At 33.5% G+C, this 23,232-nt stretch overlaps 1 protein-coding gene and 6 non-coding genes across 7 annotated transcripts; 3 read left to right on the top strand and 4 right to left on the bottom strand.

Moving 5' to 3' along the window:
- Nucleotides 1-148: 148 nt before the first annotated feature.
- LOC123707864 lies at nucleotides 149-267 on the bottom strand. Its single transcript, XR_006753541.1, has one exon. It is a non-coding gene; the product is annotated as a 5S ribosomal RNA (ribosomal RNA).
- A 722-nt stretch (nucleotides 268-989) lies between these two features.
- On the top strand, nucleotides 990-1,061 carry Trnah-gug. The gene has a single exon. It is a non-coding gene; the product is annotated as a tRNA-His (tRNA).
- A 562-nt stretch (nucleotides 1,062-1,623) lies between these two features.
- Nucleotides 1,624-1,742, top strand: LOC123707863. The gene has a single exon (XR_006753540.1). It is a non-coding gene; the product is annotated as a 5S ribosomal RNA (ribosomal RNA).
- A 4,352-nt stretch (nucleotides 1,743-6,094) lies between these two features.
- On the top strand, nucleotides 6,095-6,213 carry LOC123707862. The gene has a single exon (XR_006753539.1). It is a non-coding gene; the product is annotated as a 5S ribosomal RNA (ribosomal RNA).
- A 410-nt stretch (nucleotides 6,214-6,623) lies between these two features.
- Nucleotides 6,624-15,165, bottom strand: LOC123707289 (aldehyde dehydrogenase, mitochondrial-like). The gene is made up of 11 exons (XM_045657207.1): nucleotides 14,896-15,165; nucleotides 12,838-12,986; nucleotides 12,525-12,621; nucleotides 11,440-11,608; nucleotides 11,032-11,180; nucleotides 10,531-10,633; nucleotides 9,986-10,162; nucleotides 8,821-8,939; nucleotides 8,086-8,250; nucleotides 7,750-7,884; nucleotides 6,624-7,212 (listed from the first exon to the last, which is right to left on the bottom strand). The coding sequence occupies exons 1-11, from the start codon at nucleotides 14,995-14,997 to the stop codon at nucleotides 7,042-7,044; spliced, it is 1,536 nt and encodes a 511-aa protein (XP_045513163.1). The 5' UTR covers nucleotides 14,998-15,165; the 3' UTR covers nucleotides 6,624-7,041.
- Nucleotides 15,166-21,194: 6,029 nt separating this feature from the next.
- LOC123707861 lies at nucleotides 21,195-21,313 on the bottom strand. The gene has a single exon (XR_006753538.1). It is a non-coding gene; the product is annotated as a 5S ribosomal RNA (ribosomal RNA).
- A 1,687-nt stretch (nucleotides 21,314-23,000) lies between these two features.
- Nucleotides 23,001-23,119, bottom strand: LOC123707859. Its single transcript, XR_006753536.1, has one exon. It is a non-coding gene; the product is annotated as a 5S ribosomal RNA (ribosomal RNA).
- Between the last annotated feature and the right edge of the window lie 113 nt (nucleotides 23,120-23,232).

Genomic DNA, 23,232 nt, shown 5'->3' with positions numbered 1-23,232 from the left:
TTAGAAATGGGCTGCTTGTGCACTTCCTGGAAAAATTAGTTCAATTTAAAAATACAAAAACTAATGTTCCTCGACCTCAGCAAACGCGTACAGAAGCGTAACTCTTGAATGTTTTAATAAAATCCAAACATGTAAATTTAAATCAAAAAGCCAACATCACGAGGTGTTCCCAGGCGGTCACCCATCCAAGTACTGACCTCGCCCGACGTTGCTTAACTTCGGTGATCGGACGAGAACCGGTGTATTCAACGTGGTATGGACGTTGGCGACAGCAATCGTTAAATTGCAGATCAGTTTAATTTTACAAATACATACGATTTATTCAGATCCAGTCGCTTGTGTTCATTGTCCCGGATAGGAAAATTGAAAATTAAATTTAACAAATTTTTCAGAAAGTGCACAAGCAGCCTATTTCTGAAAGAGTTCAAAGAAGGGTGCGCTAATCGGCTCACTCGGTTTGGGAGAAAGTTGTTTTTAGTATTTCTATTGTATTGAGTTGTCTTCAGTTTTAAAGAACTACGCATCAAGTCCTAAATCGGTAAGATCAAGTGCTTTCAGACGCATTATATGGTTTTGTTCCTTAGTGCTTTGACTAGTTTCGTGGCTTTTCCTTGAACCCTTTCAAGCATACCTTACTGTAAATACTCTAATATTGGTCTAATGTAACATTTTAAATATATTTTTCAGAATGTTCTTGATGTGAGGAATTCGAAAGATTTTATCACTAAATAGAGATTGGAATTAGACTTTTTTACAATATTAATGATGTGACATTCCCATTTACACAATTGTGTGTGCTTGAGTGAATTTCCTAAAACTTTGGTGTCGTCAAGTCGTCGCAAAGATAGACTGTGAAATCTGTAGTGAGTTCTTCAGACCTGTCATGTACGTAATAAAACGTAAAGGGAACTTTTACGTAAAAACTTCAAAGCATCGTTGTGATTTGAAAGTCGATATAACGAAAAAGCTACAGTAAAAAGAGACCAATAGCCGTGATCGTCTAGTGGTTAGGACCCTACGTTGTGGCCGTAGTAACCCAGGTTCGAATCCTGGTCACGGCAGTGTGATACACTGTCACGGTGGAGATATATATTTATTTTTTACTTTAGAATTCTTTTAAAAGATACATTTTATAATGTTACTTTTTACTGCGTTTTGAAGAAATAAACGTTTATCAAAAATTATGTAAAGTAAATTTGTATTAAAATCTAATTATTTTAAATAGTCTCATATGTATAGGAACAAATTTGAAGGCCGGCGGTTGCTATTTTTGCATGTAATACACTTTTAAAATTGATATGTTATTTTTTGGTATAGCGCCACCTATACATCATGTTTGGTAATGTGCTTTGTTATGGTTCATTTACGAACGCAGCTCTTCGCTATCAAAGAAATCTAAGAGAAAAGGAGTGGTGATTACGCTGTGTTTGCAAATAATTTACGTTTTTTATATAGTTCGGGACCAAATATGGACTTGTGCTTTTAATATATGATTCTATAAATGCATCTGGATCATAGATATTGTTTAACGATATAGACGAGAACTGAATTTGCAAGAGAACAGTTTTTCATCATGCACGTATTTGTAAAATCAAAGTTATCTGCCATGTAACGAGTGCTATTGCCAACGTCCATACCACGTTGAATACACCGGTTCTCGTCCGATCACCGAAGTTAAGCAACGTCGGGCGAGGTCAGTACTTGGATGGGTGACCGCCTGGGAACACCTCGTGATGTTGGCTTTTTGGTTTTTTTTTTCTATAGTTTAAAATATACAGTAGTTGTATTTGGGATAAATATTATCGCCTCCACTACCTTGACATATTTTTTATTTTACACACAGTACAAGCACGGACGATATTTTTGAGCCCAATGAAAAAGTGGACCAAGCCACTGAGACGGAAAATATAGAGGACTACATTCGCGACTTGATTTGTAGTGAACTACAAAGCCTTTGCTTTGCGTCTATCTGTCTGTCTGTTCGCTATAACCTAAAAAGCCGGGGCGGGTGGCTAGTCTCTTATCATCATGGTCATGGATTATTTATATTTCGTTTTTCTTCTCTCCATTTAACGCCATAAAATTGCACAGTCCCTTCATTGTCGTTTTATAGAGTTTACACTATACATAGACTTACTACTTTTTACGCAAACGCGTGAATGTAAGGCCGGTTATGTTCCAACTGTAGAAATAAAAAAGAGAAATCAGTGCTATTGTTAAAACGGTGTAATAATACCTATTTTAAAGAATAAATTATTCTTGGAAACTTTTATTGCAACATTTTTTTACACTTTGTCTTTTTTACCACGATTTTAAAACATTTTTATTTACCTAACATGTTTTTATTCATTATTAATCATTGACGAAGCAACTGGTTAGAGAATTATTAATGAGACTGATTTTGTTTTGAATCAGCAGGTTTATTTGTACTGAGTTGTACTAAGAATGGACCGTTAAATTTAATAAGAACAACTATTAATTGGCTTTGTCAAATTAGCAAAATGTCACGCTAATACAACATGTATTTTTTTCGCTTCAATTGACTTATTATAAAATATTTCTTCGCCTGCCCAATCCTGAAACTGTTTAATAGTTTAATTTTCTCTGAGACTAAAGTATTATGTATGTATTTGTATAATTCAAGACAAATCGCAGAAATATAAATATAATAAACAGGTAAAAAGGTGCAAAGCACAAGCGTGTACTGAAGCGAAGCAAAGCAGCACGAAAAATAGTAATTTGTAAAGGTTCAGCCACTAATGGACAATCTGGGACAATCTTATTTAAATCTCAAGTATCTGTTCTTCTATCAAAACTTTTCCCGCATATTTGTACTTTTACTATAATCCAAACATCACTATTACAGGGTATCCGTGCTGGTACAGTTTGGGTGAACGATTATAATGTTTTCGGAAACCAAGTGCCATTTGGTGGGTTCAAGCAATCCGGTCTTGGAAGGGAAAACGGACCGTATGGCATTAACAATTATACAGAAGTCAAGTCTGTAGTTGTTAGATTGACAGAGAAAAACTCGTAATCGTTTTTTAATTTTTATTCAATTCTGACAACAAATTATCGATATTTTTTTATGTCGCACAAATATTTGTAACTTTAAACCAGTCTACTTTAAAAGTGTTTATTTTTCAATATTGTACCTTTGTACTTGGCTTATATGAGTGATAACTATTTGGAAGGTTTTTAACCTAGTCGTGTTACGGTAAATTTAGTTTTATCATTTCCATGCGAGAATATTTTTAAGAGGGCGTCAAATCCAAAATGATGCGATATCTTACATTTGTGAATTTTGATTGGGCTTTATAAAGGCAAAATGTCTAGTTTTGTGTATGCCGATATAATTTTTAATACACTGCTTAAATGTATTGTATTCATTTACTAGTCTTCCATTATCAATGCTTAGATTGTCAAACAATTAATTTTTAAGCCAACTGCTATCTTAAATGTAACTTACATTTAAATATATTTTTATATGGAAAACTGGTATTTTTATTAAAAATCCCTTACAACATCAAACAAACACGAGAATAGTATTTTTGACTAATATATGTCCTTCCACGGTGTCACATTGGTTGTTTGTACTAAGCTAAGCAATTTGTATGATACGCTCGCCACTTGTAAAGATGTATATATACGGTTAAAGAAAAAAAAAAGATATTACATATTATTTAATCATACGTGGCTCGTATTATTTTGCGTATTTCTTTTTAACGTATATAGACGCGGTTACTATACATGTATTTAGAATAAGACGAAACAAAATACCTATCTAGGTTATCGTCTGTCAGCAGACAGGATTTAGAACTATGTAGTTAATTACGTTGGCTAAATGTAACAACTTTAACAAATAGTGGATGCTGTAGTTTCAACTTGCGGAAGTTTTAACAGCAAATACTGCAGAAATTAATGAACGCCTAGAAAATATTCTTGGGTATATGGACACAGATGGCGTTGCTTTCAATTTCCTTTTCTATAATTATGTATTTTAAAAAAGTACACATTGACTTCTTTCGTAAAGTCGAATTAAATTTGCCTATCTTGAAGCAGCAGTCCGTACTCTGTAAAATACATCGCTATTGGAAGTACACGGTTACAGATCGTTCCGGCTCTGATAATCAGTTTTATTATGTTGACAGGATGAAATTATTTTGCAAATGAGTAGAAATGCCGTCGTCTATGTGTGGAACTTTGAATATCAAATTCAACACGTATTTTTTTTAAAAAAGTGTGCAATTCACATTATGGTAGAAGTGAGGATAATTTGTAATTTGGTGTCAAGATAATGAGATGAATATAATAATAATTATTTATTTTAAAAAGTTTTACAAATGAATAATATGTAAATTAACTTTTTCACTATCTAAATGTAGAATTGGACTTTTCTTTATGCTAGAAGACGTTTTTACGTAAAAGTTCTCTTTACTTTTTATTACGTACATGACAGGTCTGAAGAACTCACTACAGGTTTAACAGTCAATCTTTGCTGACGTCACCAAAGTTTTAGGAAATTCACTCATGCACACAATATTGAGTAATTGGGAATGTCACATCATTAATATTGTAAAAAAGCCGAATTCCAATCTCTATTTAGTGATAAAATCTTTCGAATTCCTCACATCAAGAACATTCTGAAAAATATATTTAAAATGTTACATTAGACCAATATTAGAGTATTTACAATAAGGTATGCTTGAAAGGGTTCAAGGAAAAGCCACGAAACTTCAAAGCACTAAGGAACAAAACCATATAATGCGTCTGAAAGCACTTGATCTAGGACCGATTTAGGACTTGACACGTAGTTCTTGAAAACTGAAGACCACTCAATACAATAATAATAGGTACTAAAAACAACTTTCTCCCAAATGATGGCTTTTTGTTTTTTTTTTCAATATTTTAAATATACAGTAGTTGTATTTGGGATAACTATTATCGCCTTCACTACCTTGACGTATTTTTTTTTAATGTTGAAATTCCCTATTGTATATCAATAAACGTTGTACCATTACAGTACGAGCACGGACGATGTTTTTGAGCCCAATGAAAAAGTGGACCAAGCCACTGAGACGGAAAATATAGAGGACTACATTCGCGACTTGATTTGTAGTGAACTACGAAGCCTTTGCGATTTGGACGTTTCTGAATGTTCTAATAAGAAAACTGAGGAGTTCCTCAACAAAGGCGTCACTAACGTGGTCGAGGGACTTAAAGAAGACAAACTTATAATGGCCGATAGTTAACGGCACCGCTTTTCTAGGAAACCATATCTTTAGAAACCTTATTGGCCAACATTTTCTTTTGAGCACTGCAATATATTATCAAATAATTCTTGTTGGAAAGTAATATTTCATAACTACTATATGTATACACCTGAAGTTAAGCTACATCATGCTTGGTCAGTACTTGATGGTTACCGCGGCATTTTGGTGGTTTTTTTCATCAATAATATTAATTAAACAAAAATAAGGTATAATGAAAAGATCTACTTTATATCTAAGTCGTATTATTTTAAGTAATATTCACCCATTCCTCATATAATATCAGCCGACTATAATTAGTGAATACTAATTGAGAATTTTGTTCAAAGCACGCCGAAATTATCGAAATTTCGTGAGCGAAACAAAGTGGCGACACCTGATTTGCATCGAAGTGTTTCTACTCAGTACTGCAGTATTAAGTCCACACAATGTTGAACCTAACCAAAGTGCAGCAGCAGAACTAGCCACCGCTAAACTTAGTCGAAGCTTTACGCCAAAGTCCTACAAACCGCTACAAATAACAGTTCCCGATTTCAATCTGGACTTTATTCGCGATATTGTCAAGAATCAAAATAGTGAACGTGCGTCTTATCACTTTGATATAAAGAACTATAGCTTGCCGAATACGCCTATAGCTAGGAGTACTAAATTGAGGAAGAACGCTTGGCTCTCGGGCGAATTGGATTCAAGAGAAAAGTCACCGGAAAAGTCACAAGAATTGTCTTATGGGGAGAAACTAAAAGATCTCTGTAAAGAAATTACATTCGACGGGCACAAACAGGAAGGTGAGTTGTTGTGTTGTTGAGTAATTCTGTGTAGTTGTTGCCAACGTCCATACCACGTTGAATACACCGGTTCTCGTCCGATCACCGAAGTTAAGCAACGTCGGGCGAGGTCAGTACTTGGATGGGTGACCGCCTGGGAACACCTCGTGATGTTGGCTTTTTGGTTTTTTTTTTTAATAGTTTAAAATATACAGTAGTTGTATTTGGGATAAATATTATCGCCTCCACTACCTTGACATATTTTTTATTTTACACACAGTACAAGCACGGACGATATTTTTGAGCCCAATGAAAAAGTGGACGAAGCCACTGAGACGGAAAATATAGAGGACTACATTCGCGACTTGATTTGTAGTGAACTACAAAGCCTTTGCGATTTGGACGTTTCTGAATGTTCTAATAAGAAAACTGAGGAGTTCCTCAACAAAGGCGTGACTAACGTGGTCGAGGGACTTAAAGAAGACAAACCTACGATGAAATCTGAGGCCCACACCTAAAAAGGTTGTAGCGCCGTTGATATATATATTTTTTTTTAATAAAAGTACCAGTTTTCCGTATAAAAATATATTTCAATGTCATAAAATTATATTGGCATACAAAAAAAGTATATATTATTTCTATACATTTCTAAACAATTAATAGTTATTACTACTTCATCAAGTTACAGTAACATACACAAAATAAGTGTTAATTCGTATGTCGCAGTTAATCTTGCATTTTCAGGCAGACATTTCTTAAGAGTATAATGTAAGTAAACTAAATTTAGTAAAAAGAGTTAGTAAGCTAAAAAGAACGAAATGTTCGCATTTGGCGCCATTTTGGATTTGACCTCCTCTTAAAATAAAATTCCTTCATGGAATTGATATTATTTAAAGTTATTTCGTCTAACACGATTTGGTTAAAAAACTTCCAAATAATTATCACACCGTCGGAATTGAATAAAACTTAAACATTTTTACAAAAGAGTTTGTGTTTTGTGCAAATATTTACGAATTCTTCTCAGTCAATCTTACAACTACAGATTTAACTTCAGTGTAATTGTTAAGGCCATATGGGCCATTTTCCCTTCCAAGACCGGATTGCTTGAACCCACCAAATGGCACTTGTTGTCTAAAAACATTGTAATCGTTCACCCAAACTGTACCAGCACGAAGACCCTGCAATAGAAATGTTTGAATTATTGTAAAAAGCCAAATATCCTGGTAATGTTTTGATAGTAGTTGAACAATGTTTGACAAGATTTAAATAACAATTTCAGATTGGTTATTAGTAGCCATTAATCCTTTACAAATTACTATTTTTAATTCTTCTTTAATTAATCACTGGCAAAATGGTATTGCTCCAGTCCCTGACGTCTTCACCTGTTGTGATCGAACGAGATCTTTCACCTGTTAATTATCAACCTGCGATTTATGTTAAACAACGTGTATATATTTTAACTGCGTATTGATAAGTTGATCAATGTAGCGAAACAAATTAAACATATTTTGCTACACATTGTGACATTTTGCTAATTTGATTGTAATTAAAGGTAATGATCATTCTGTGTACCTCAAGTTCTAGGTAAAATAACCTAGTTCTAGGTTAATAAACATTCTTATTCAAAACTGAATCAGTCTAATTTTTGTCCCATGTTCCATTAAATTGTATTTAATCTATGATGAAGAATGGCGGAAAATTACTATTAGCATTACCTGAATGAGATAATTGGCTTTATCCATGTCGTTGGTGAAGATGCCGGCCGCGAGTCCATACTCTGAATTGTTGCCGCGAGCGATTACTTCGTCTAAATCTGAGAATTTTATTATTTGTTGCACTGGACCGAAGATCTATAACAAATATTAAACAAGTGAATAGATGCAGGATAACTGAATGGCCCAGGCCAAAAGGACAACCATATTTCCTACGAGTAAATGCTATTTATAGTAAGAATAATTTAAATCGAAATAAAAAAATACTTTAGACTGAAGATTTTTTTTTGGATTTTTATAAAACCGAAGTTCAAGGGTTGAACGCTAAATAATTTTTACCTCAGTCTTAGCGATATCCATGTCATCCTTGACGTCCGCGAAGACAGTGGGTTCGACGAAGAATCCCTTATCACCTTGACGTTTTCCACCCGTTACTAAATTCGCGCCTTGCTTTTTCCCGCTTTCTATCAGACTAAGAATTTTTTCGTGTTGCTCCAAGTCAATCTGAAACTCATGTGAAGTTAGCCTCGAATTGCTGTTATGTCCTTATCACTCTAGTCACTTTGAATATAAATAAGCGATGCCAATATATCATATAAGTGATATAATATGTTAACAACTTTCATATAAAACGTTTTAAGCCCCGCAACTTCTTAACAGGGTGAGGCTCATTGAAATACGCAGTCTTATGCGCGTATCATCGATTATTATTCAAACTAATCAGACATCTGTGATCAGTGCTTTAGCGAACAGTAATTGTTTCGCCAGAAATCAACCCACTTATACGCCATGTATATCACGAAGCTATGAAGATGGACAACCTATCTCGTGATGTTAATATTTCAACATTTCTAAACAAGTAATTATATGTATGTTTTATTAACTAATAAGAAACACTTCTTTTCATTAGTTTTGTATTTATATTAATTGATGAGCGACTGACTTTAAACCTATGTAATTAGGTTGTAACTTCTACAGTAGGTACACGTAAAAATACACAGAGCTCGTATTTCAGTTCATATAATAAATATTAAAACATAACATAACAGTCTAATACTAAAATAATATACATACCTGTGGACCTTGTTCAGTCTTAGGATCGAATGGATTGCCCACAATTCGTCTTTTAGCACGCTCCGCTGACATTTCAACGAATTTGTCATAGATTTTGTCTTGGACAAACGTACGTGAACCTGGAACGATTACAATAGAAAAACTTCTACATACATTTTGAATTGATGATTTTTACCATTTAAAAACACACTTTTATGACTTTTTTAATGACACAATTATTTTATTATTGAGCGTCTTACAGAGATATACTTATTTTCCAAAATTTTGCAATAATTTAATATTTGTCACTTTTTACACATATTTATAGTTTGTATGTTCTCTTAGTTATGTAAAATTTTATTGTAATGCCGTTGGCAAACCTTTATTTTATTTTTCAAAGTTTAGAATAAAGTGGTTTGACTTCTACTACTTTGACTACTTTTTCTAATATGGTAAAAGTAATCGATAGAAGGCAAAGTACCTAACATACACCTTGATAATAATCTACATTTAAGAAACGAAAAGGATTTCCTCAAGTTGTGTTCCAATGACGACACAAATTGGAAGGGAATTGAAAAACAGTTTATCGGCAATCGTATTGTGTTTACGTTTTATTTTATCGTATGTAATTAGGTTGAACCATTCCTATCAGACATTAGCTAGCCTGCGATAAGACTACATGTCCGGGTAATCGAGTAAATATCGTAATAGTAAAATATATATATATTTCCCTTGGTACTTATATTATAAATAAGGTCAGGCTATACTATTCCGAAATATTTGTGAGCACATTTGCTGCCAGAATAGGGGCAACCTCTCCCACCTTTCTCATGATTTTTAAGTCATTTACTAACCCGAAAATAATACTAATTTATCACTATTACGATGTGAATATTTCTTTAGAAGAGAATTTGGAAATATTAATATATTAATAGTACCAGAGCCGAGTCAGTAGTATTTATTCGACTCATGTTGATTTTGTAGGGACATCTCCAACCCTAAGTACCTCCTACAACTTACAACTACAAATCACTGCGATGATGACACCTTGAATAATTATAACAAAATTGTGCTAATCGATAACAATTGTATAGTACTTCTCGACCTTAACCGATTGGGCCTTCGGGCCAGTCAGTGACTGGACCACAATTTATTAGAGTAATATGTTTTTGATATGTCAACTTACCCGCACAGCAACATTGTCCCATGTTGTAGAACAGCGCCATATGAGACTGTTCCACGGCGTGGTTTAAGTCGCAATCGTTTAATATAATATTTGGTGATTTTCCGCCCAATTCCAAAGTGATCCTCTTGACTGTGCCAGCAGCACCTTTTTGGATTAGTTTACCGACTTCTGTGGAACCTGTTAGAAATAATTATTGAAATGTCACGAATAATAAAATCAGATAGAGCATCTATCATAGATTGTCTGTATATCGCTTCTTCTGTGTTTAGTTTGAACACATATTCTTTTTCTTTCTTGGCAGCTCGAAACGAACTTATACGCCCTTAAAATAAGTTTATATTTGTATTTTATAGATATTTTTTACAGAGGCAAAAGTGTCTTCATAAATGATTGAGCATGAAATTGGGACAACAAAGAAATCGATAGAAATAGTAAAAAAATGTGTAATTGCTATTCACAAACCTTGCAAATAAGCCATGTGTTTGAAAGACCTAAAACGTGGTAGTCATATATTTTAGCCTTTGTTACGCAAGGCGGATACTTACCAGTGAAAGCAATTTTATCGACATCGGGATGGTCAACTAAGGCTGCGCCGGCGTCGCCGTAGCCTGGCACAACGTTAACTACACCCTCAGGAAAGCCGGCTTCCTAAAAATCCTTTTTATGTATAATAATGTAAGAGATATTTGTGTCGTGTTCGTAATACATAAGTATAACAAATAACATAGTAATATTGAGAGTCTAAGTGCGGAGTCCACAAATCAAACCAATATAGTAATAAACATATAGATAAAAAACGAACGTGCTCAAGTTATAATCAAAGAGCTGATGGATTGTATTTTGATTCATGGAAAGACTTCCTAGAAAATATTTAAAAAATATAGAACTTGACTGGTATTGGAAACATAAAACACTGGAAAAATTTAGTTTACTCTCTGAATACCTTAACTGACTTCATAGAAAGAGACCCCGATATATTACCATAAAAAGATCTTGATATACACAAATATTCACTACTACTCCATTTAGAAATTATCTATAAGTACCTTAACAAGTTGTGCTAAATATAAAGCTGTGAGTGGCGTCTGTTCGGCTGGTTTTAGCACCAATGTGTTGCCTGTTGCAAGGGCGGGGCCCAACTTCCAGGCCGCCATCAACAATGGGAAGTTCCATGGTATTATTTGACCGCAAACACCTGCAAAATTCTCGTAAAATCATTCATTCTTCGCTTTGTTACGTAATCATTTAAACAAGTGTCTTAAGATAACCCAGACTTGAATAAATTTGAGTTTATATTCAGTTCAATTTTTCCAACTATAACCCCATATATGTACTTTAAATTTTTTTTAACATTAGACGTAAAGTAGGACCTACACAAACATAACCGAATCAAATCGTTGTAAATCCTTAAATTTATTTCAATATCAGAAACTAATTTATTTTAATTAACTTACCAACAGGCTCGTGACGTGTGTACGCAAAGTATTTGCCGTCAGCTGGTAACACTTTGCCATGATTCTTGTCGGCCCAACCGGCGTAGTAGCGCAGGTTATTTATAGAGCCAGGTAAATCTCCGTCGTACGCGGCCAAGAATGGCTTACCATTATCTAATGTCTCCAAGCTCTGGAATTTTTTTTTAAATGAATAATACGCCATCAAATCCTACGATGTAGTTAATCACACGGCTTTTGCAGTGATAAAATCGTCCAAAGAGCTTACTTAAGAAGACTATAAGATTTAGGAAGTAAATATTTTATGATAGTTGAAGGGAATTTTGTTGTATTTTTACTATTCAACTCCAACAATCTTTATATTCTATCTTTTAGATACACTTGGGTCCCATCCCCATCTATTTTAAAGTTAGCACCGCTTATAAACGTGTATTTCCTAATAATGTAATTAAAGTACCCTTGGGTAATTTAAGGTTTAGGTATAAAAATTTTCGAGGTTTACGGGTCACGATTGCCCCTTATAATATTGTTCTTGCTCCGCTTTGTGCTAGTCTTACGCAGAGATTTTAATTCAAGGAGGCAGGTTGTTTATACGTCAAGACATTTCTACTTTTTCCCATTTTCCCAATTATTTTTTATTTGTTGTTTGTGAGTGAGGAACCCCAAAATTGGTATACCATGACAAGCGAAATATTGGGTTACGTTACTTTAAATATTATTTATTTTTCTAGATTAAATCGTGGCTGCGAATATGTTACTGCAGTGAATAATTGAATTCGTTAATTATATCAAATCCTATCTACGTACAAAATAATGAGGTACTTTTACAAGTGGTATTTTATATCCCGTTCCCTCTTTAAGGTTTGGTGCGTCATTTAACATAGATAATAAAATAAATGATCTTTTTCTAAATACACGTAGAATAAGTAGAACTAATAGTAAAATGTATATTTCAAACATGTGATAAAAAGAGGTTTAGGTGGATTTAAACTTGTCATATCAACATCCGCATTTCAATGCGTATAAGTAAATAAAATTTTATGCATGTTATAGTTTAGTATATATCATAAGTTTAATAAAATACTTACTGCAATATAAGTCCTGTCTCTTTCAATAAGGTCAGCCAATTTGTTTAAAAGGTAGCCCCGATGAGATGCATCCATTGTTCTCCATGGTGAGCCCAGCCTTTTTTGAAACATTAAATTTTAAATTAAATAATATATTTTTTAATAATATTGAACAAAACTTGTATTGCTGTATTAGTTGGAGCATTGTATATAAAAAAATAAGTTATGTTGTGTGTGTCTTGTTTTTTTTATGAATTTGAAAAGATTTTATCTTAAGATAATGGTATTAATTAGTATGAAGAAATAATGACTAAAATTATCATCTAGATCTTACTTGAAGGCATCTTTTGCTGCTTGGACTGCTCTATCAATGTCTGCTTTTCCACCCTGTTGAATGTCCGCAATAACTTTCTCATCAGTAGGGTTCACAGTTTGAAATGTTTTGCCATCGGCAGCTTTCACCCACTCATTATTGATAAATATCTGTAAATAAGTATTGTATATAATATATATGATGTTTTTTATAAAAATACGAAGCTATAACCAGAACTATTTTTATATTATTATTTATACCAAATATGGGTTAGTCAACAGCCTGTATTACCTAATACAGAATTATATATAAATTAATATAATAATATTTATATTAATTAAGATACTTAATCTATTTGATAAATTGCTTTGCTTATCTTTATTTCTACAGCTACTTACTGAACAATATCCAAATAAATACATTATACACAAAAAACAAAAACGGAATGCACATACTAGGGATTCAATACTAAAGTATTTGGAGGAATCTGTATATCACTATACTTTCAGAAATAAAACCTTAAGAAACTTTTTTGGATGTGTCTATTCTTCTTGTAGATTGGGAACCAGACAGTTCATGCATATTCTAGTGTGCTCCAAATAAAATCAAAGTACAGGCATTTTATGCAATTTATATTTATTTCTTAAAAGATTTGCATACATGTTTAACGAAGCCAAGTTGTTTATATGCTTTTTCTATTATATTATCTTTATGTTCGGAGAAACACGTCTTATCATCTTGTAGTATCGCAAAGTCTCCAAGTAAATTCACCTGTTTAATGGTTGTATATCTTATTTTATAACAAAATTTTCTTATGTTTGCGAGTAAAATTAATTTGACTACATTTTACAATAATTAATTTTTTGTACTTAGTAAGATTTCAATCTACAAAGATCCTGTTGAAGTTGAACACAGTTATCTATAGACTTAATTTTTAGAAATACGTTTTGTCACCCGTTATTATCGCCTGCCTTCTATTAGTTACATACGATTTGATCCATCTGTAGAGATACCCACCGATTCCTAGAGCGAATAGCTTATGTAGGAGGATGACATGATCGACCCAATCGAAAGCTTTTTAGTAGTCCGTATAGATCGTATCAATTTTTTCTCCTTCGTCCATTCACTGAACACGTACTCGGATTTATCGTAAAACCACGCTGCTGCTGTGGTAATTATCTTAGGATAAGAGGACTAAACGGTTTAGTGAGCCTTTAATAATATTTAAAGATTTCAACTCTCAACAGACTTCATCTTCAGTCATTATTACTTGGTTACATGTATTATCGGATTCAGGTAGGTGTTGAAAACTGTAATTATCATCTTGGAGTTGAAAAACACTTTTAAAAATCTTGTTGAACCCATCGCAAGCTTTTTCTTCTGTATGGTAGACTACATCTCCGAAAATGTTAGGGTAGCCTGGGCTACATTGGCGTTTATTTTTCATATATTACCACAACTCTTTGGGATCCTTACTCAAATTATTTTGAAAAACCTTTTCATACATATTAAAGCACTTTTTGCATACCAGTTTTTGTCTAGCGTAAATTCGTCGTAGTCTCATGGATTCTTATAGCTTTTCTAACGCTTATGAGCTTTTAATTTATATTTTATTATATATGTATCAAAGAGCTTGAGTACCAAATAGGAAATTTACTTCTGCCAATACTCCGAATTTTGGAAACAGAACTTGAAATTATTTTGTTTAATATTTCGTAGAAATTATCTGCCACTCACCACATCATCAATAGTATCTCCAATTAAAACTTTTACCCAATTAATATTCGACAATGCTTTATTAATATTCTCGTAGTTGATGCTACGAAATTTATATTTTATTTGTGCTTTTGGCCATCCCAAAAACTTCACGTAGGACTAAGTTGGTAGCATCAATCTTTAAGCAAGAATGATATATGTTAAGCTTAACTAGCGCTGTATGAGTTGTCGAAGTGTTACTTAAAATTAAATCTAGGAGATTATTTCTATAAAATAAATTTATGAAAAAGTTATAAACCATGCACAGTAATATTAATCATTATTCTGTATATACGTTGTAAGTATACAACAAAAAGTACTTACTCCAGTGTACTTAACATCCGGGGTGGTGTGCGGTGCCGGCGCTGCTGCAGTTGCAAATTGTGCTTTTTGTAACTTTATCGTCTTGCTCAAATTTCGAATCATTTTCAAATATTTAACGAAACAAAAATATCTTCTAAGTTTATATAAACTAGAATTTGACGTAACTACAATGAACGTGTGCTAATTTAAATAAATTAAAACTTGTATATTTTAAATACTACGCGACTGGCATCACTGAAGATCACCTACGCATTAAGCGAACAATTTATAGTAGTCTTTACAGAGACCGCGATTAAAATTTGAAGGTCAAACCATGAATCAGCACAAACAAACCACTAAATTTCAACAATCAACACTCGCCACTTTATAAAGGTCTATAACGTATTTATATGACCTTAATGACATGGCATTAAAACTGAGTTTGGAATAGAACATATGTTTGTAAGGGTCAAGTTAGATTGGTCGATGTACAACAGCAGGCGCCTCACTAAATTTTATTCACAATAAATTTTTTAAATATTTCTTCTCCAACTTTTTTTTTACTAATTGAATGATTTCTCTAATCCTAATCTATAACTAGAATTGCCAACTGGCTATTTAACTAGATTAACAGATTTGTATATGACACTACTGGGTCAGTTATAGTTTTTAACTAAGAAGAACTAAAGTATAAAACCATGAAAAAAGTACGAGTAAACTTTAAGCTAATAACTCTTAAGGTCATGTAACTTATTTGCTCTATTTGTGTTTCTTTGCTGCGTTGCGTTTAAATACTCGGTCTGAATAAAGTATTCCGCTTTACTAACTAATCACTTGATTATAATTAAGAAGATAGAGATCAAATAAATACCGATTTAAACAATACTCGATTTCTTGCAAAAACCACTTTGTACTAAATTATAATAAACATATTTTCTAGGAAATTAAACCATATACATATATAATTTGTAAAACCTCCGAATAACCGACGGAGTAAAAATCAAACTATAGTTATACGGTGTAGGCATTTCTCTTAATATGTTTGTTTTTATTAAATTATATCAAGTGTTTTTTCGTAGTCATCTCCAAATACGCAAATATCTGTACTCCATGTAGTACGGTTTTGAATTCTCATTTACATCATCATCAATTTTATATTATTTCGTACTATACGAGTTATTTTAAGGAATATTCACTCTTTCCCATATAATATCAGCCGACTATAATTAATGAATACTAATTGAGAATTTTTTGTTTCAGAGCACACCGAAATTATCGAACTTCCGTGAGCGAAACGAAAGAAGGCCTGATTTGCATCGAAATGATTCTACTCAGTACTGCAGTATATTACGTCCACACAATGTTGAACTTAACGACCAAAGTGCAGCAGCAGAAGCAGCCACCGCTAAACTTAGTCGAAGCTTTACGCCAAAATCCTACAAACCGCTTCAAATAACAGTTCCCGATTTCAATCTGGACTCTATTCGCGATATTGTCAAGAATCAAAATAGTGAACGTGCGTCTTATCACTTTGATATAAAGAACTATAGCTTGCCGAATACGCCTATAGCTAGGAGTACTAAATTGAGGAAGAACGCTTGGCTCTCGGGCGAATTGGATTCAAGAGAAAAGTCGCCGGAAAAGTCACAAGAATTGTCTTATGGGGAGAAACTAAAAGATCTCTGTAAAGAAATTACATTCGACGGGCACAAAGAGTCAGACTTGGATGGGAACACCTCGTGATGTTGGCATTTTTGTTGTCGAGTTTACATATCTGGATTTAATTAAAACATTCCCTAACACTTTACGCGTTTGATGAGGTGGAGGAACAATCGTTTTTTTTTTAAATTTAAATTTACCTAACTGTAACAGGAAGCTGGCAGCACCGAAGATTTATACATAGACGACGACATTTTTACTTATTTGCAAGAGAATTTCGGTGGTAAATTGAAGTTTATACCGCTTTGTGTTGTCTACTTTATTGTTCGGACAATCTATAGTCAATGGTATAGGAATTACTTAGATAATTCCTATACGTAAATTTATTTGACTGAATTCTTGATGATAAACAAAGGATCAAAAATGAAGAACAATGAGGATAAACAAAGTCAGAATCCCAAATGAGATAAAAGAGATGAAATAAAGATGATTTTCAAATGGACACTTATGATGTCCAGGATTATATATATACAAGAATATGGGCGGTGTAGATTTAGAAGATGAAGTTATAATGCAATACACTAATGTGTTTGGCCTACTAGGCTAAAAAATTGTTTCTGCATTTGTTTATTGTTCTGTAACTTGTTAATATTTTTATTGTGTACTTAAATAAAAAATATAATATTTGTTTGTAAAATTTATATTTTCTCAAATCAATATTTCCCATAAATCAAAAAAATCGATTCCATTCAAAAGAACTTGATACACAAATATTCACTATTCCTAAACCCTGAAACATGCATCGTCGCAGTTACTTAGAAATGATATATGTATGCCGCCCGTTGATTGTCTTAAACTTTTATGTTACTTGTTTTTCTTGAGATTGTAACGAAGTATAAATAAATAAATATAAAGTTGTGAGTGGCGTCTGTTCGGCTGGTTTTAGCACCAAAGTGTTGCCTGTCGCAAGGGCAGGGCCCAACTTCCACGCCGCCATCAACAATGGGAAGTTCCATGGAATAAATAATAATTTGACCGCAAACACCTGCAAAATTCTCGTAAAATCAGACTCCCTTGGCTGTGTTACGTAATCATTTAAACAAGTGTCTTAAGATAACCCAGATTTGACAAAATTTCAGTTTATAAATTGTTCTTAAATTTGAAGCTTAAAATTCATACGTAACCTTTAAACTGTATCTAAAGATAACGTTATCAAAAAAATAACAACAAAGTTGAGCGTTGCCGTGACAAATGCTTTTTGTAGAAACACTTGTCATGAGAAGTTTTATGTCTCGGAAGATGACCTAGCAGTTAAATTTTAGCAACTATAACTTTTTAATTTATCTCATTAAACAATTTCATCAAAAGGTTTAATCTGATTCAATGGACACTAGGAATTATTAACATTTAGTATTGTTTTATTATTCACATTTTAATAACCTATTAACTCATATGTCTCATTGTTGACGTTAATAAAATTAATTAATAATAAATAATAAATATAAAGTATTTTTACAAACAAGAAACTCGGCGGTTTTATTTTATTTATAAGCGAAACGGAAACATTCTAATACAACGGTTTTTTGTTTTACTTCTACAATATTTCTTGTTATAATCGCGATACGCTCTCTTAAAATTAACCAATCAAAATTAATTTTTGCATGTGTGTTTTGTACTAAGCTACTCCTCGTACAATTTTTTTTATTAATTTTCATAATTTACATTTAATAATTAAATTTATAACAGGATAAACCTCTCGATTTAACAATAGTCATGATAAATCTATTTACGGAAACTTAAATTATATTAATAATTCTATACCAGTTGCTTCGTTCATTATTAATATTGTTAAAAAAATGTTATTTTTTCATACTAAAAACACTTGTCATGATTCATTCATCGTTCACGTGTAGTTTGACCTAGCAATACAAGTTTCCATCAATAACCCTTCTTTAAAAGTCTTATTACATTATTAACCGTTTTGACAAAAGCTCTGATTTCTCTTTTTTCATAGTTGAAACATAACCGGGCAGTAGGAGTCGAATGAGTCGCGTTCGGCTTTACACTCACGCATTTACGTAAATAAAAAGTAGTAGGTCTACATAATACATACAGGGATTGGTTAAAGTATTTATTTGTCCTATATCTACAATGAATGTTGGCTTTGTAAGTAAAACACTATTTCATTTACGCCTTTTTAATAAGTTCATAAATTTTGCTGTTTTAAAGTTAACTTCGTAGACTGTTATCATTTAACAAAAATTAATGTATTTGTAGAGAAATAAATGTCATTTTTCTTACTTTAAAATCAAATTTTCATTTATTCATATAGGTAGGTACATCTAGTACACTAATAACGAGAGTTAAGTATCAAGCTTCTGCCTGCGTCTTATTTCGCAAGAAAATGTCTTAATTCAGCGAATTAGCGTTAGTTAGCGTATAATATGTAGGCATACAAACGGGAAGCCAGTTTATTCATTATATTGAGATTATATTATAACATAGTTGAAGGGAATTTTGTTATATTTCTACTATTCATAAACTATTCAACTCCAACAATCTTTTATATATTCGTAGGCGTATTTTATCCTAGATGGTTCTACTTGGTGATGGTACTCTCGGGATTATTAGAAAATACCACCGACTTACAATCGCACCGCTTGTAAAAGTTGACAACCTTGTATGAGTACAAAATATGTCCTGATCTTGTATGTTCAGGACAACTCACTGATTGAGATGTACCTTCTTACTTCTACATATATTTTTTAATGATGCAATTAACTTATTAACCTATGGTTACTTTTAAGTTTTTTTTTATTATATTTGGTCCTTACATATGAAATTGGCGTTTTGTCGTACTGGCCACTTTGACCTCAAATATCTCCTCTTTGGTAAGGAATTTCAAAATCAAATTTGTACAGCTATTTACTCATGTATTTGTGCTTCGATGACCGTCATTCATTTGTTTTTTTCTTCTGTTTTTTTTTCTGTTTGCGTCACTCATTTTACAAAATGGAAAACTTAAAGTATCGCATTATTTACGAGTACGAGTTCCGGCGTGGCACTAGTGCTGCGGAAACGACTCGAAGGGTGAATGATGTGTATGGCGGTCATATTGCAAAAGAAAACACAGTTCGTTTTGGTTCCAACGTTTTCGTTCTGGAAATTTCGACCTGCAGAACAAGCCCCGTGGACGGCGGAGACCCAAGTTAATAATGAAGTATTGAAGGCTATTATGTAAACGTATTCATCGCAAACCACACCCGAGCACCAGCTGCAGGCTGCGTTGTTAGTGATAAAACTGTTTTAATTCACTTGAAGCAAATTGGGAAGATTAAAAAGCTTGAAAGGTGCCTCACGAATTGACTGAAGCAAACCGGCAAACGACTGCTGCGTTACATTACTGAACCGGCACAATAATGAAGGTATTTTAAACCGAATCATTACCTGTGATGAAAAATGGATTCATTACGATAATCGGAAGCACTCAGCGCAATGGTTGGATCCTGGCCAGCCAGCCAAATCCTGCCCCGAGCGAAAATTAACCGCAAAAAAGTTACTTGTAAGCGTTTGGTGGACAAGTGGCGGTATTGTTTATTGCAGTTTTCTCAATGGAATGACTAAGACATCCTCCGTACTCCCCGGACCTTGCTCCAACAGATTACCATTTTTTTCGAAATTTGGACAACTTCTTGCAAGGGAAAAAATTTAACTCTGATGGGGCAGTCCAAATCGCCTTCACAGATTTTATTGATTCCCGTCCGACTGGTTTTTTTGGTAAAGGGATCAATGAACTATCTATGAGATGGCAAAAGTGCATAGAAAACAATGGTTCATACTTTGATTAATTAAATATATTATATTTAAAAATATTCGACTTTTTGTTCCTCCCATACAAAACGCCAATTTCATATGTAAGGACCTAATATATGTTAAATTACGCACCAACCCTTAAAAAGTGAACGAGATCTAAAATCCCACAAGTAAAAGTACCTCAATATTTTTGATAGGATAGGATTTGATATGATTAACGAATTTAAAAATTTACTGAAACATAATTGCAGCTATAATTTAATCACAATCAATTACATATTTCGCCTGTCATGTTGTAATGTCTGAATTGTTGATATCAGTTTAACAAAATTTCAGCATGACGGGCGAAATATGTGCTCCGGTCATGCTGAATTTTGGGGTTCGTCACTCGTTTTTGCTCGTAAGGGCCTAAATTAATTAATATAAAATGTTTAAAAGTAAAAAAGTCTTAACGTATAAACTAACTACCTCCTCGATTTAAAATCTCTTCATCGGACTTGCATTAAGCGAAGCGAGAATTATCTTATAAGAGAATAGCCACCCGCCCCGGCTTTTTAGGTTATAGCGAACAGACAGACAGATAGATAGACGCAAAGCAAAGGTTTTGTAATTCACTACAAATCAAGTCGCGAATGTAGTCCTCTATATTTTCCGTCTCAGTGGCTTGGTCCACTTTTTCATTGGGCTCAAAAACATCGTCCGTGCTCGTACTGTAATGGTACAACGTTTATTGATATACAATAGGGAATTTCAACATTAAAAAAAAATACGTCAAGGTAGTGAAGGCGACAATAGTTATCCCAAATACAACTACTGTATATTTAAAATATTGAAAAAAAAAATCAAAAAGCCAACATCACGAGGTGTTCCCAGGCGGTCACCCATCCAAGTACTGACCTCGCCCGACGTTGCTTAACTTCGGTGATCGGACGAGAACCGGTGTATTCAACGTGGTATGGACGTTGGCGAGAGCGATCGTTAAATAGCAGATCAATTTTATTTTACAAATACATACGATTTATTCAGATCCAGTCGCTTGTGTTCATTGTCCCGGACGGGAAAATTGACGCTTTTAGTCATACTATCACGGGATTGGAAATACTGCTCGAACGGACTTATGAACAGGAAAATATGTATCGTTTCCGTGTGTGGTTGCATACACATTTCATATTACTACACTACTTTTTCTCTTTCTGACTACGTTATGTTTACGCCCTGATGAAAAGAGACAGTTGACATTGGTTAAAATGGTCATTCTATATACAGGTGTTTCACATTTTTTCGCTTATCTAAAAATTCCAATTTATATAACAAATAAATATATATTTTATTTATTATACAAATAAACTTTCTTTAACGGATTCAAAATGACGTTTTCAATGCTTTGCAAATGAGGTGTGAATTTGTAAGAAACAGTAATTTTTCATTTAAATATAACTCGTATTTAAAAAAGATTGAAATGTTTAAAAAGAAAATAAAAAGGTGTTTTTTAAGAATCATTTATTAACCATATACCAAATCCAACACCAAAGGAATAAGAAAACAAACATGCACTGCACACATTAATTATAAAAATAACTATGCATAATATAATAAATCTAGAATCAGGTTTTAAATAATGCACAATAGTAATACCTCCTTTTTGGATTTAATCAGCTTTCACGGGATTGGAAATACTGCTCGAACGGACCTATGAACAGGAAAATATGTATCGTTCCCGTGTCTCTTTTAATTTCTTTTCTTTCTTTTTATTTCTCTAATATTTGTTCTTTTTATTTCTTTTGTATGATTATTACCTCATAAGGCAAAAAAAAGCATGCAAAATTCAAATCGACTGACCGCTCTTCCAGCTCACAGCTGGAGATACAGGTGAAGGCCGGTACGGCCTATATGTGAAGGGCTTAAAGTACAACTGTGGGAGCGACTTCCAGCTTTACGGCTCTCACACTGGCCCGTCTGAAAGACGAGAACTGGTGAATACAACGTGGTATGGACGTCGACTACAAATATTATTTCTTATTTAAGGTTAGATCTTTGACACGGAAGCTTACTTGCGTGCCTTAGTTGGCTGTTCTTTCGTTTTGTTTTCTTTGATTGACATATTATAAAATTACCTTTCTTCCGGCAGCGAAAACGACCTTACATTCTTCTTGTTCGCCTCGTGTATCCATTTCTCATGAATCGCGACCAATGGCTTAACGTTCACGTTGGCTAGAACCTCTTCTTCCACCTTGTACAGGCTTGACTGAACAGACCGAGTGGACCAAGTAGACGGTCTCGTGTCCAGCTCCGCGAACGAGAAGTCGAGTGGTGGATCCGGAATTCTGAAATTAAACAAATAGGGACATACAATTCTGTATAGTTTTATTGTAGACTTCGGTAAGTCCGTGTAAGTATTACAGGGACCGAACCAAATATATTTAGCAAAACAATCTAATCTAATTAATTATTTGGGTAATATCAAAACTTCCTCAAGACGAGAAAATAATACATCTATATTATTAGTGACATAATACCGTTTCAAGCCCGTGTAGCTGTCTCGTACACTTTCTTCGACAGGCGATTCTGGTCTCTTTAACTCTGGGCTTTCAACAATACTAAAGATCTAAAAAAAAACAAGGCCATCTTTTGAAACAATGAAAAAAAAACAAAAAAGCCAACATCACGAGGTGTTCCCAGGCGGTCACCCATCCAAGTACTGACCTCGCCCGACGTTGCTTAACTTCGGTGATCGGACGAGAACCGGTGTATTCAACGTGGTATGGACGTTGGCAACAACGTCTCAGAATTACTCAACAACACAACAACTCACCTTTCTGTTTGTGCCCTTCGAATGTAATTTCTTTACAGAGATCTTTTAGTTTCTCCCCATAAGACAATTCTTGT

Source organism: Pieris brassicae, chromosome 3 (assembly GCF_905147105.1).
Source record: "Pieris brassicae chromosome 3, ilPieBrab1.1, whole genome shotgun sequence".
NCBI classification, from domain to species: Eukaryota; Metazoa; Arthropoda; class Insecta; order Lepidoptera; family Pieridae; genus Pieris; species Pieris brassicae.
This window is presented reverse-complemented; position numbering and strand designations above follow the sequence as displayed.

Bases quoted from the DNA above. Each gene is read 5' to 3' on its own strand.
- LOC123707289 (XM_045657207.1), bottom strand. From the start codon at position 14,997: ATGATTCGAAATTTGAGCAAGACGATAAAGTTACAAAAAGCACAATTT. The intron at 11,181-11,439 runs GTAAGTTAATTA...AGAATTTTGCAG, and splicing joins CACACGTCACGAGCCTGTTG to GTGTTTGCGGTCAAATAATA. The intron at 7,885-8,085 runs GTAAAAATTATT...TATTTGTTATAG, and splicing joins TGGATATCGCTAAGACTGAG to ATCTTCGGTCCAGTGCAACA.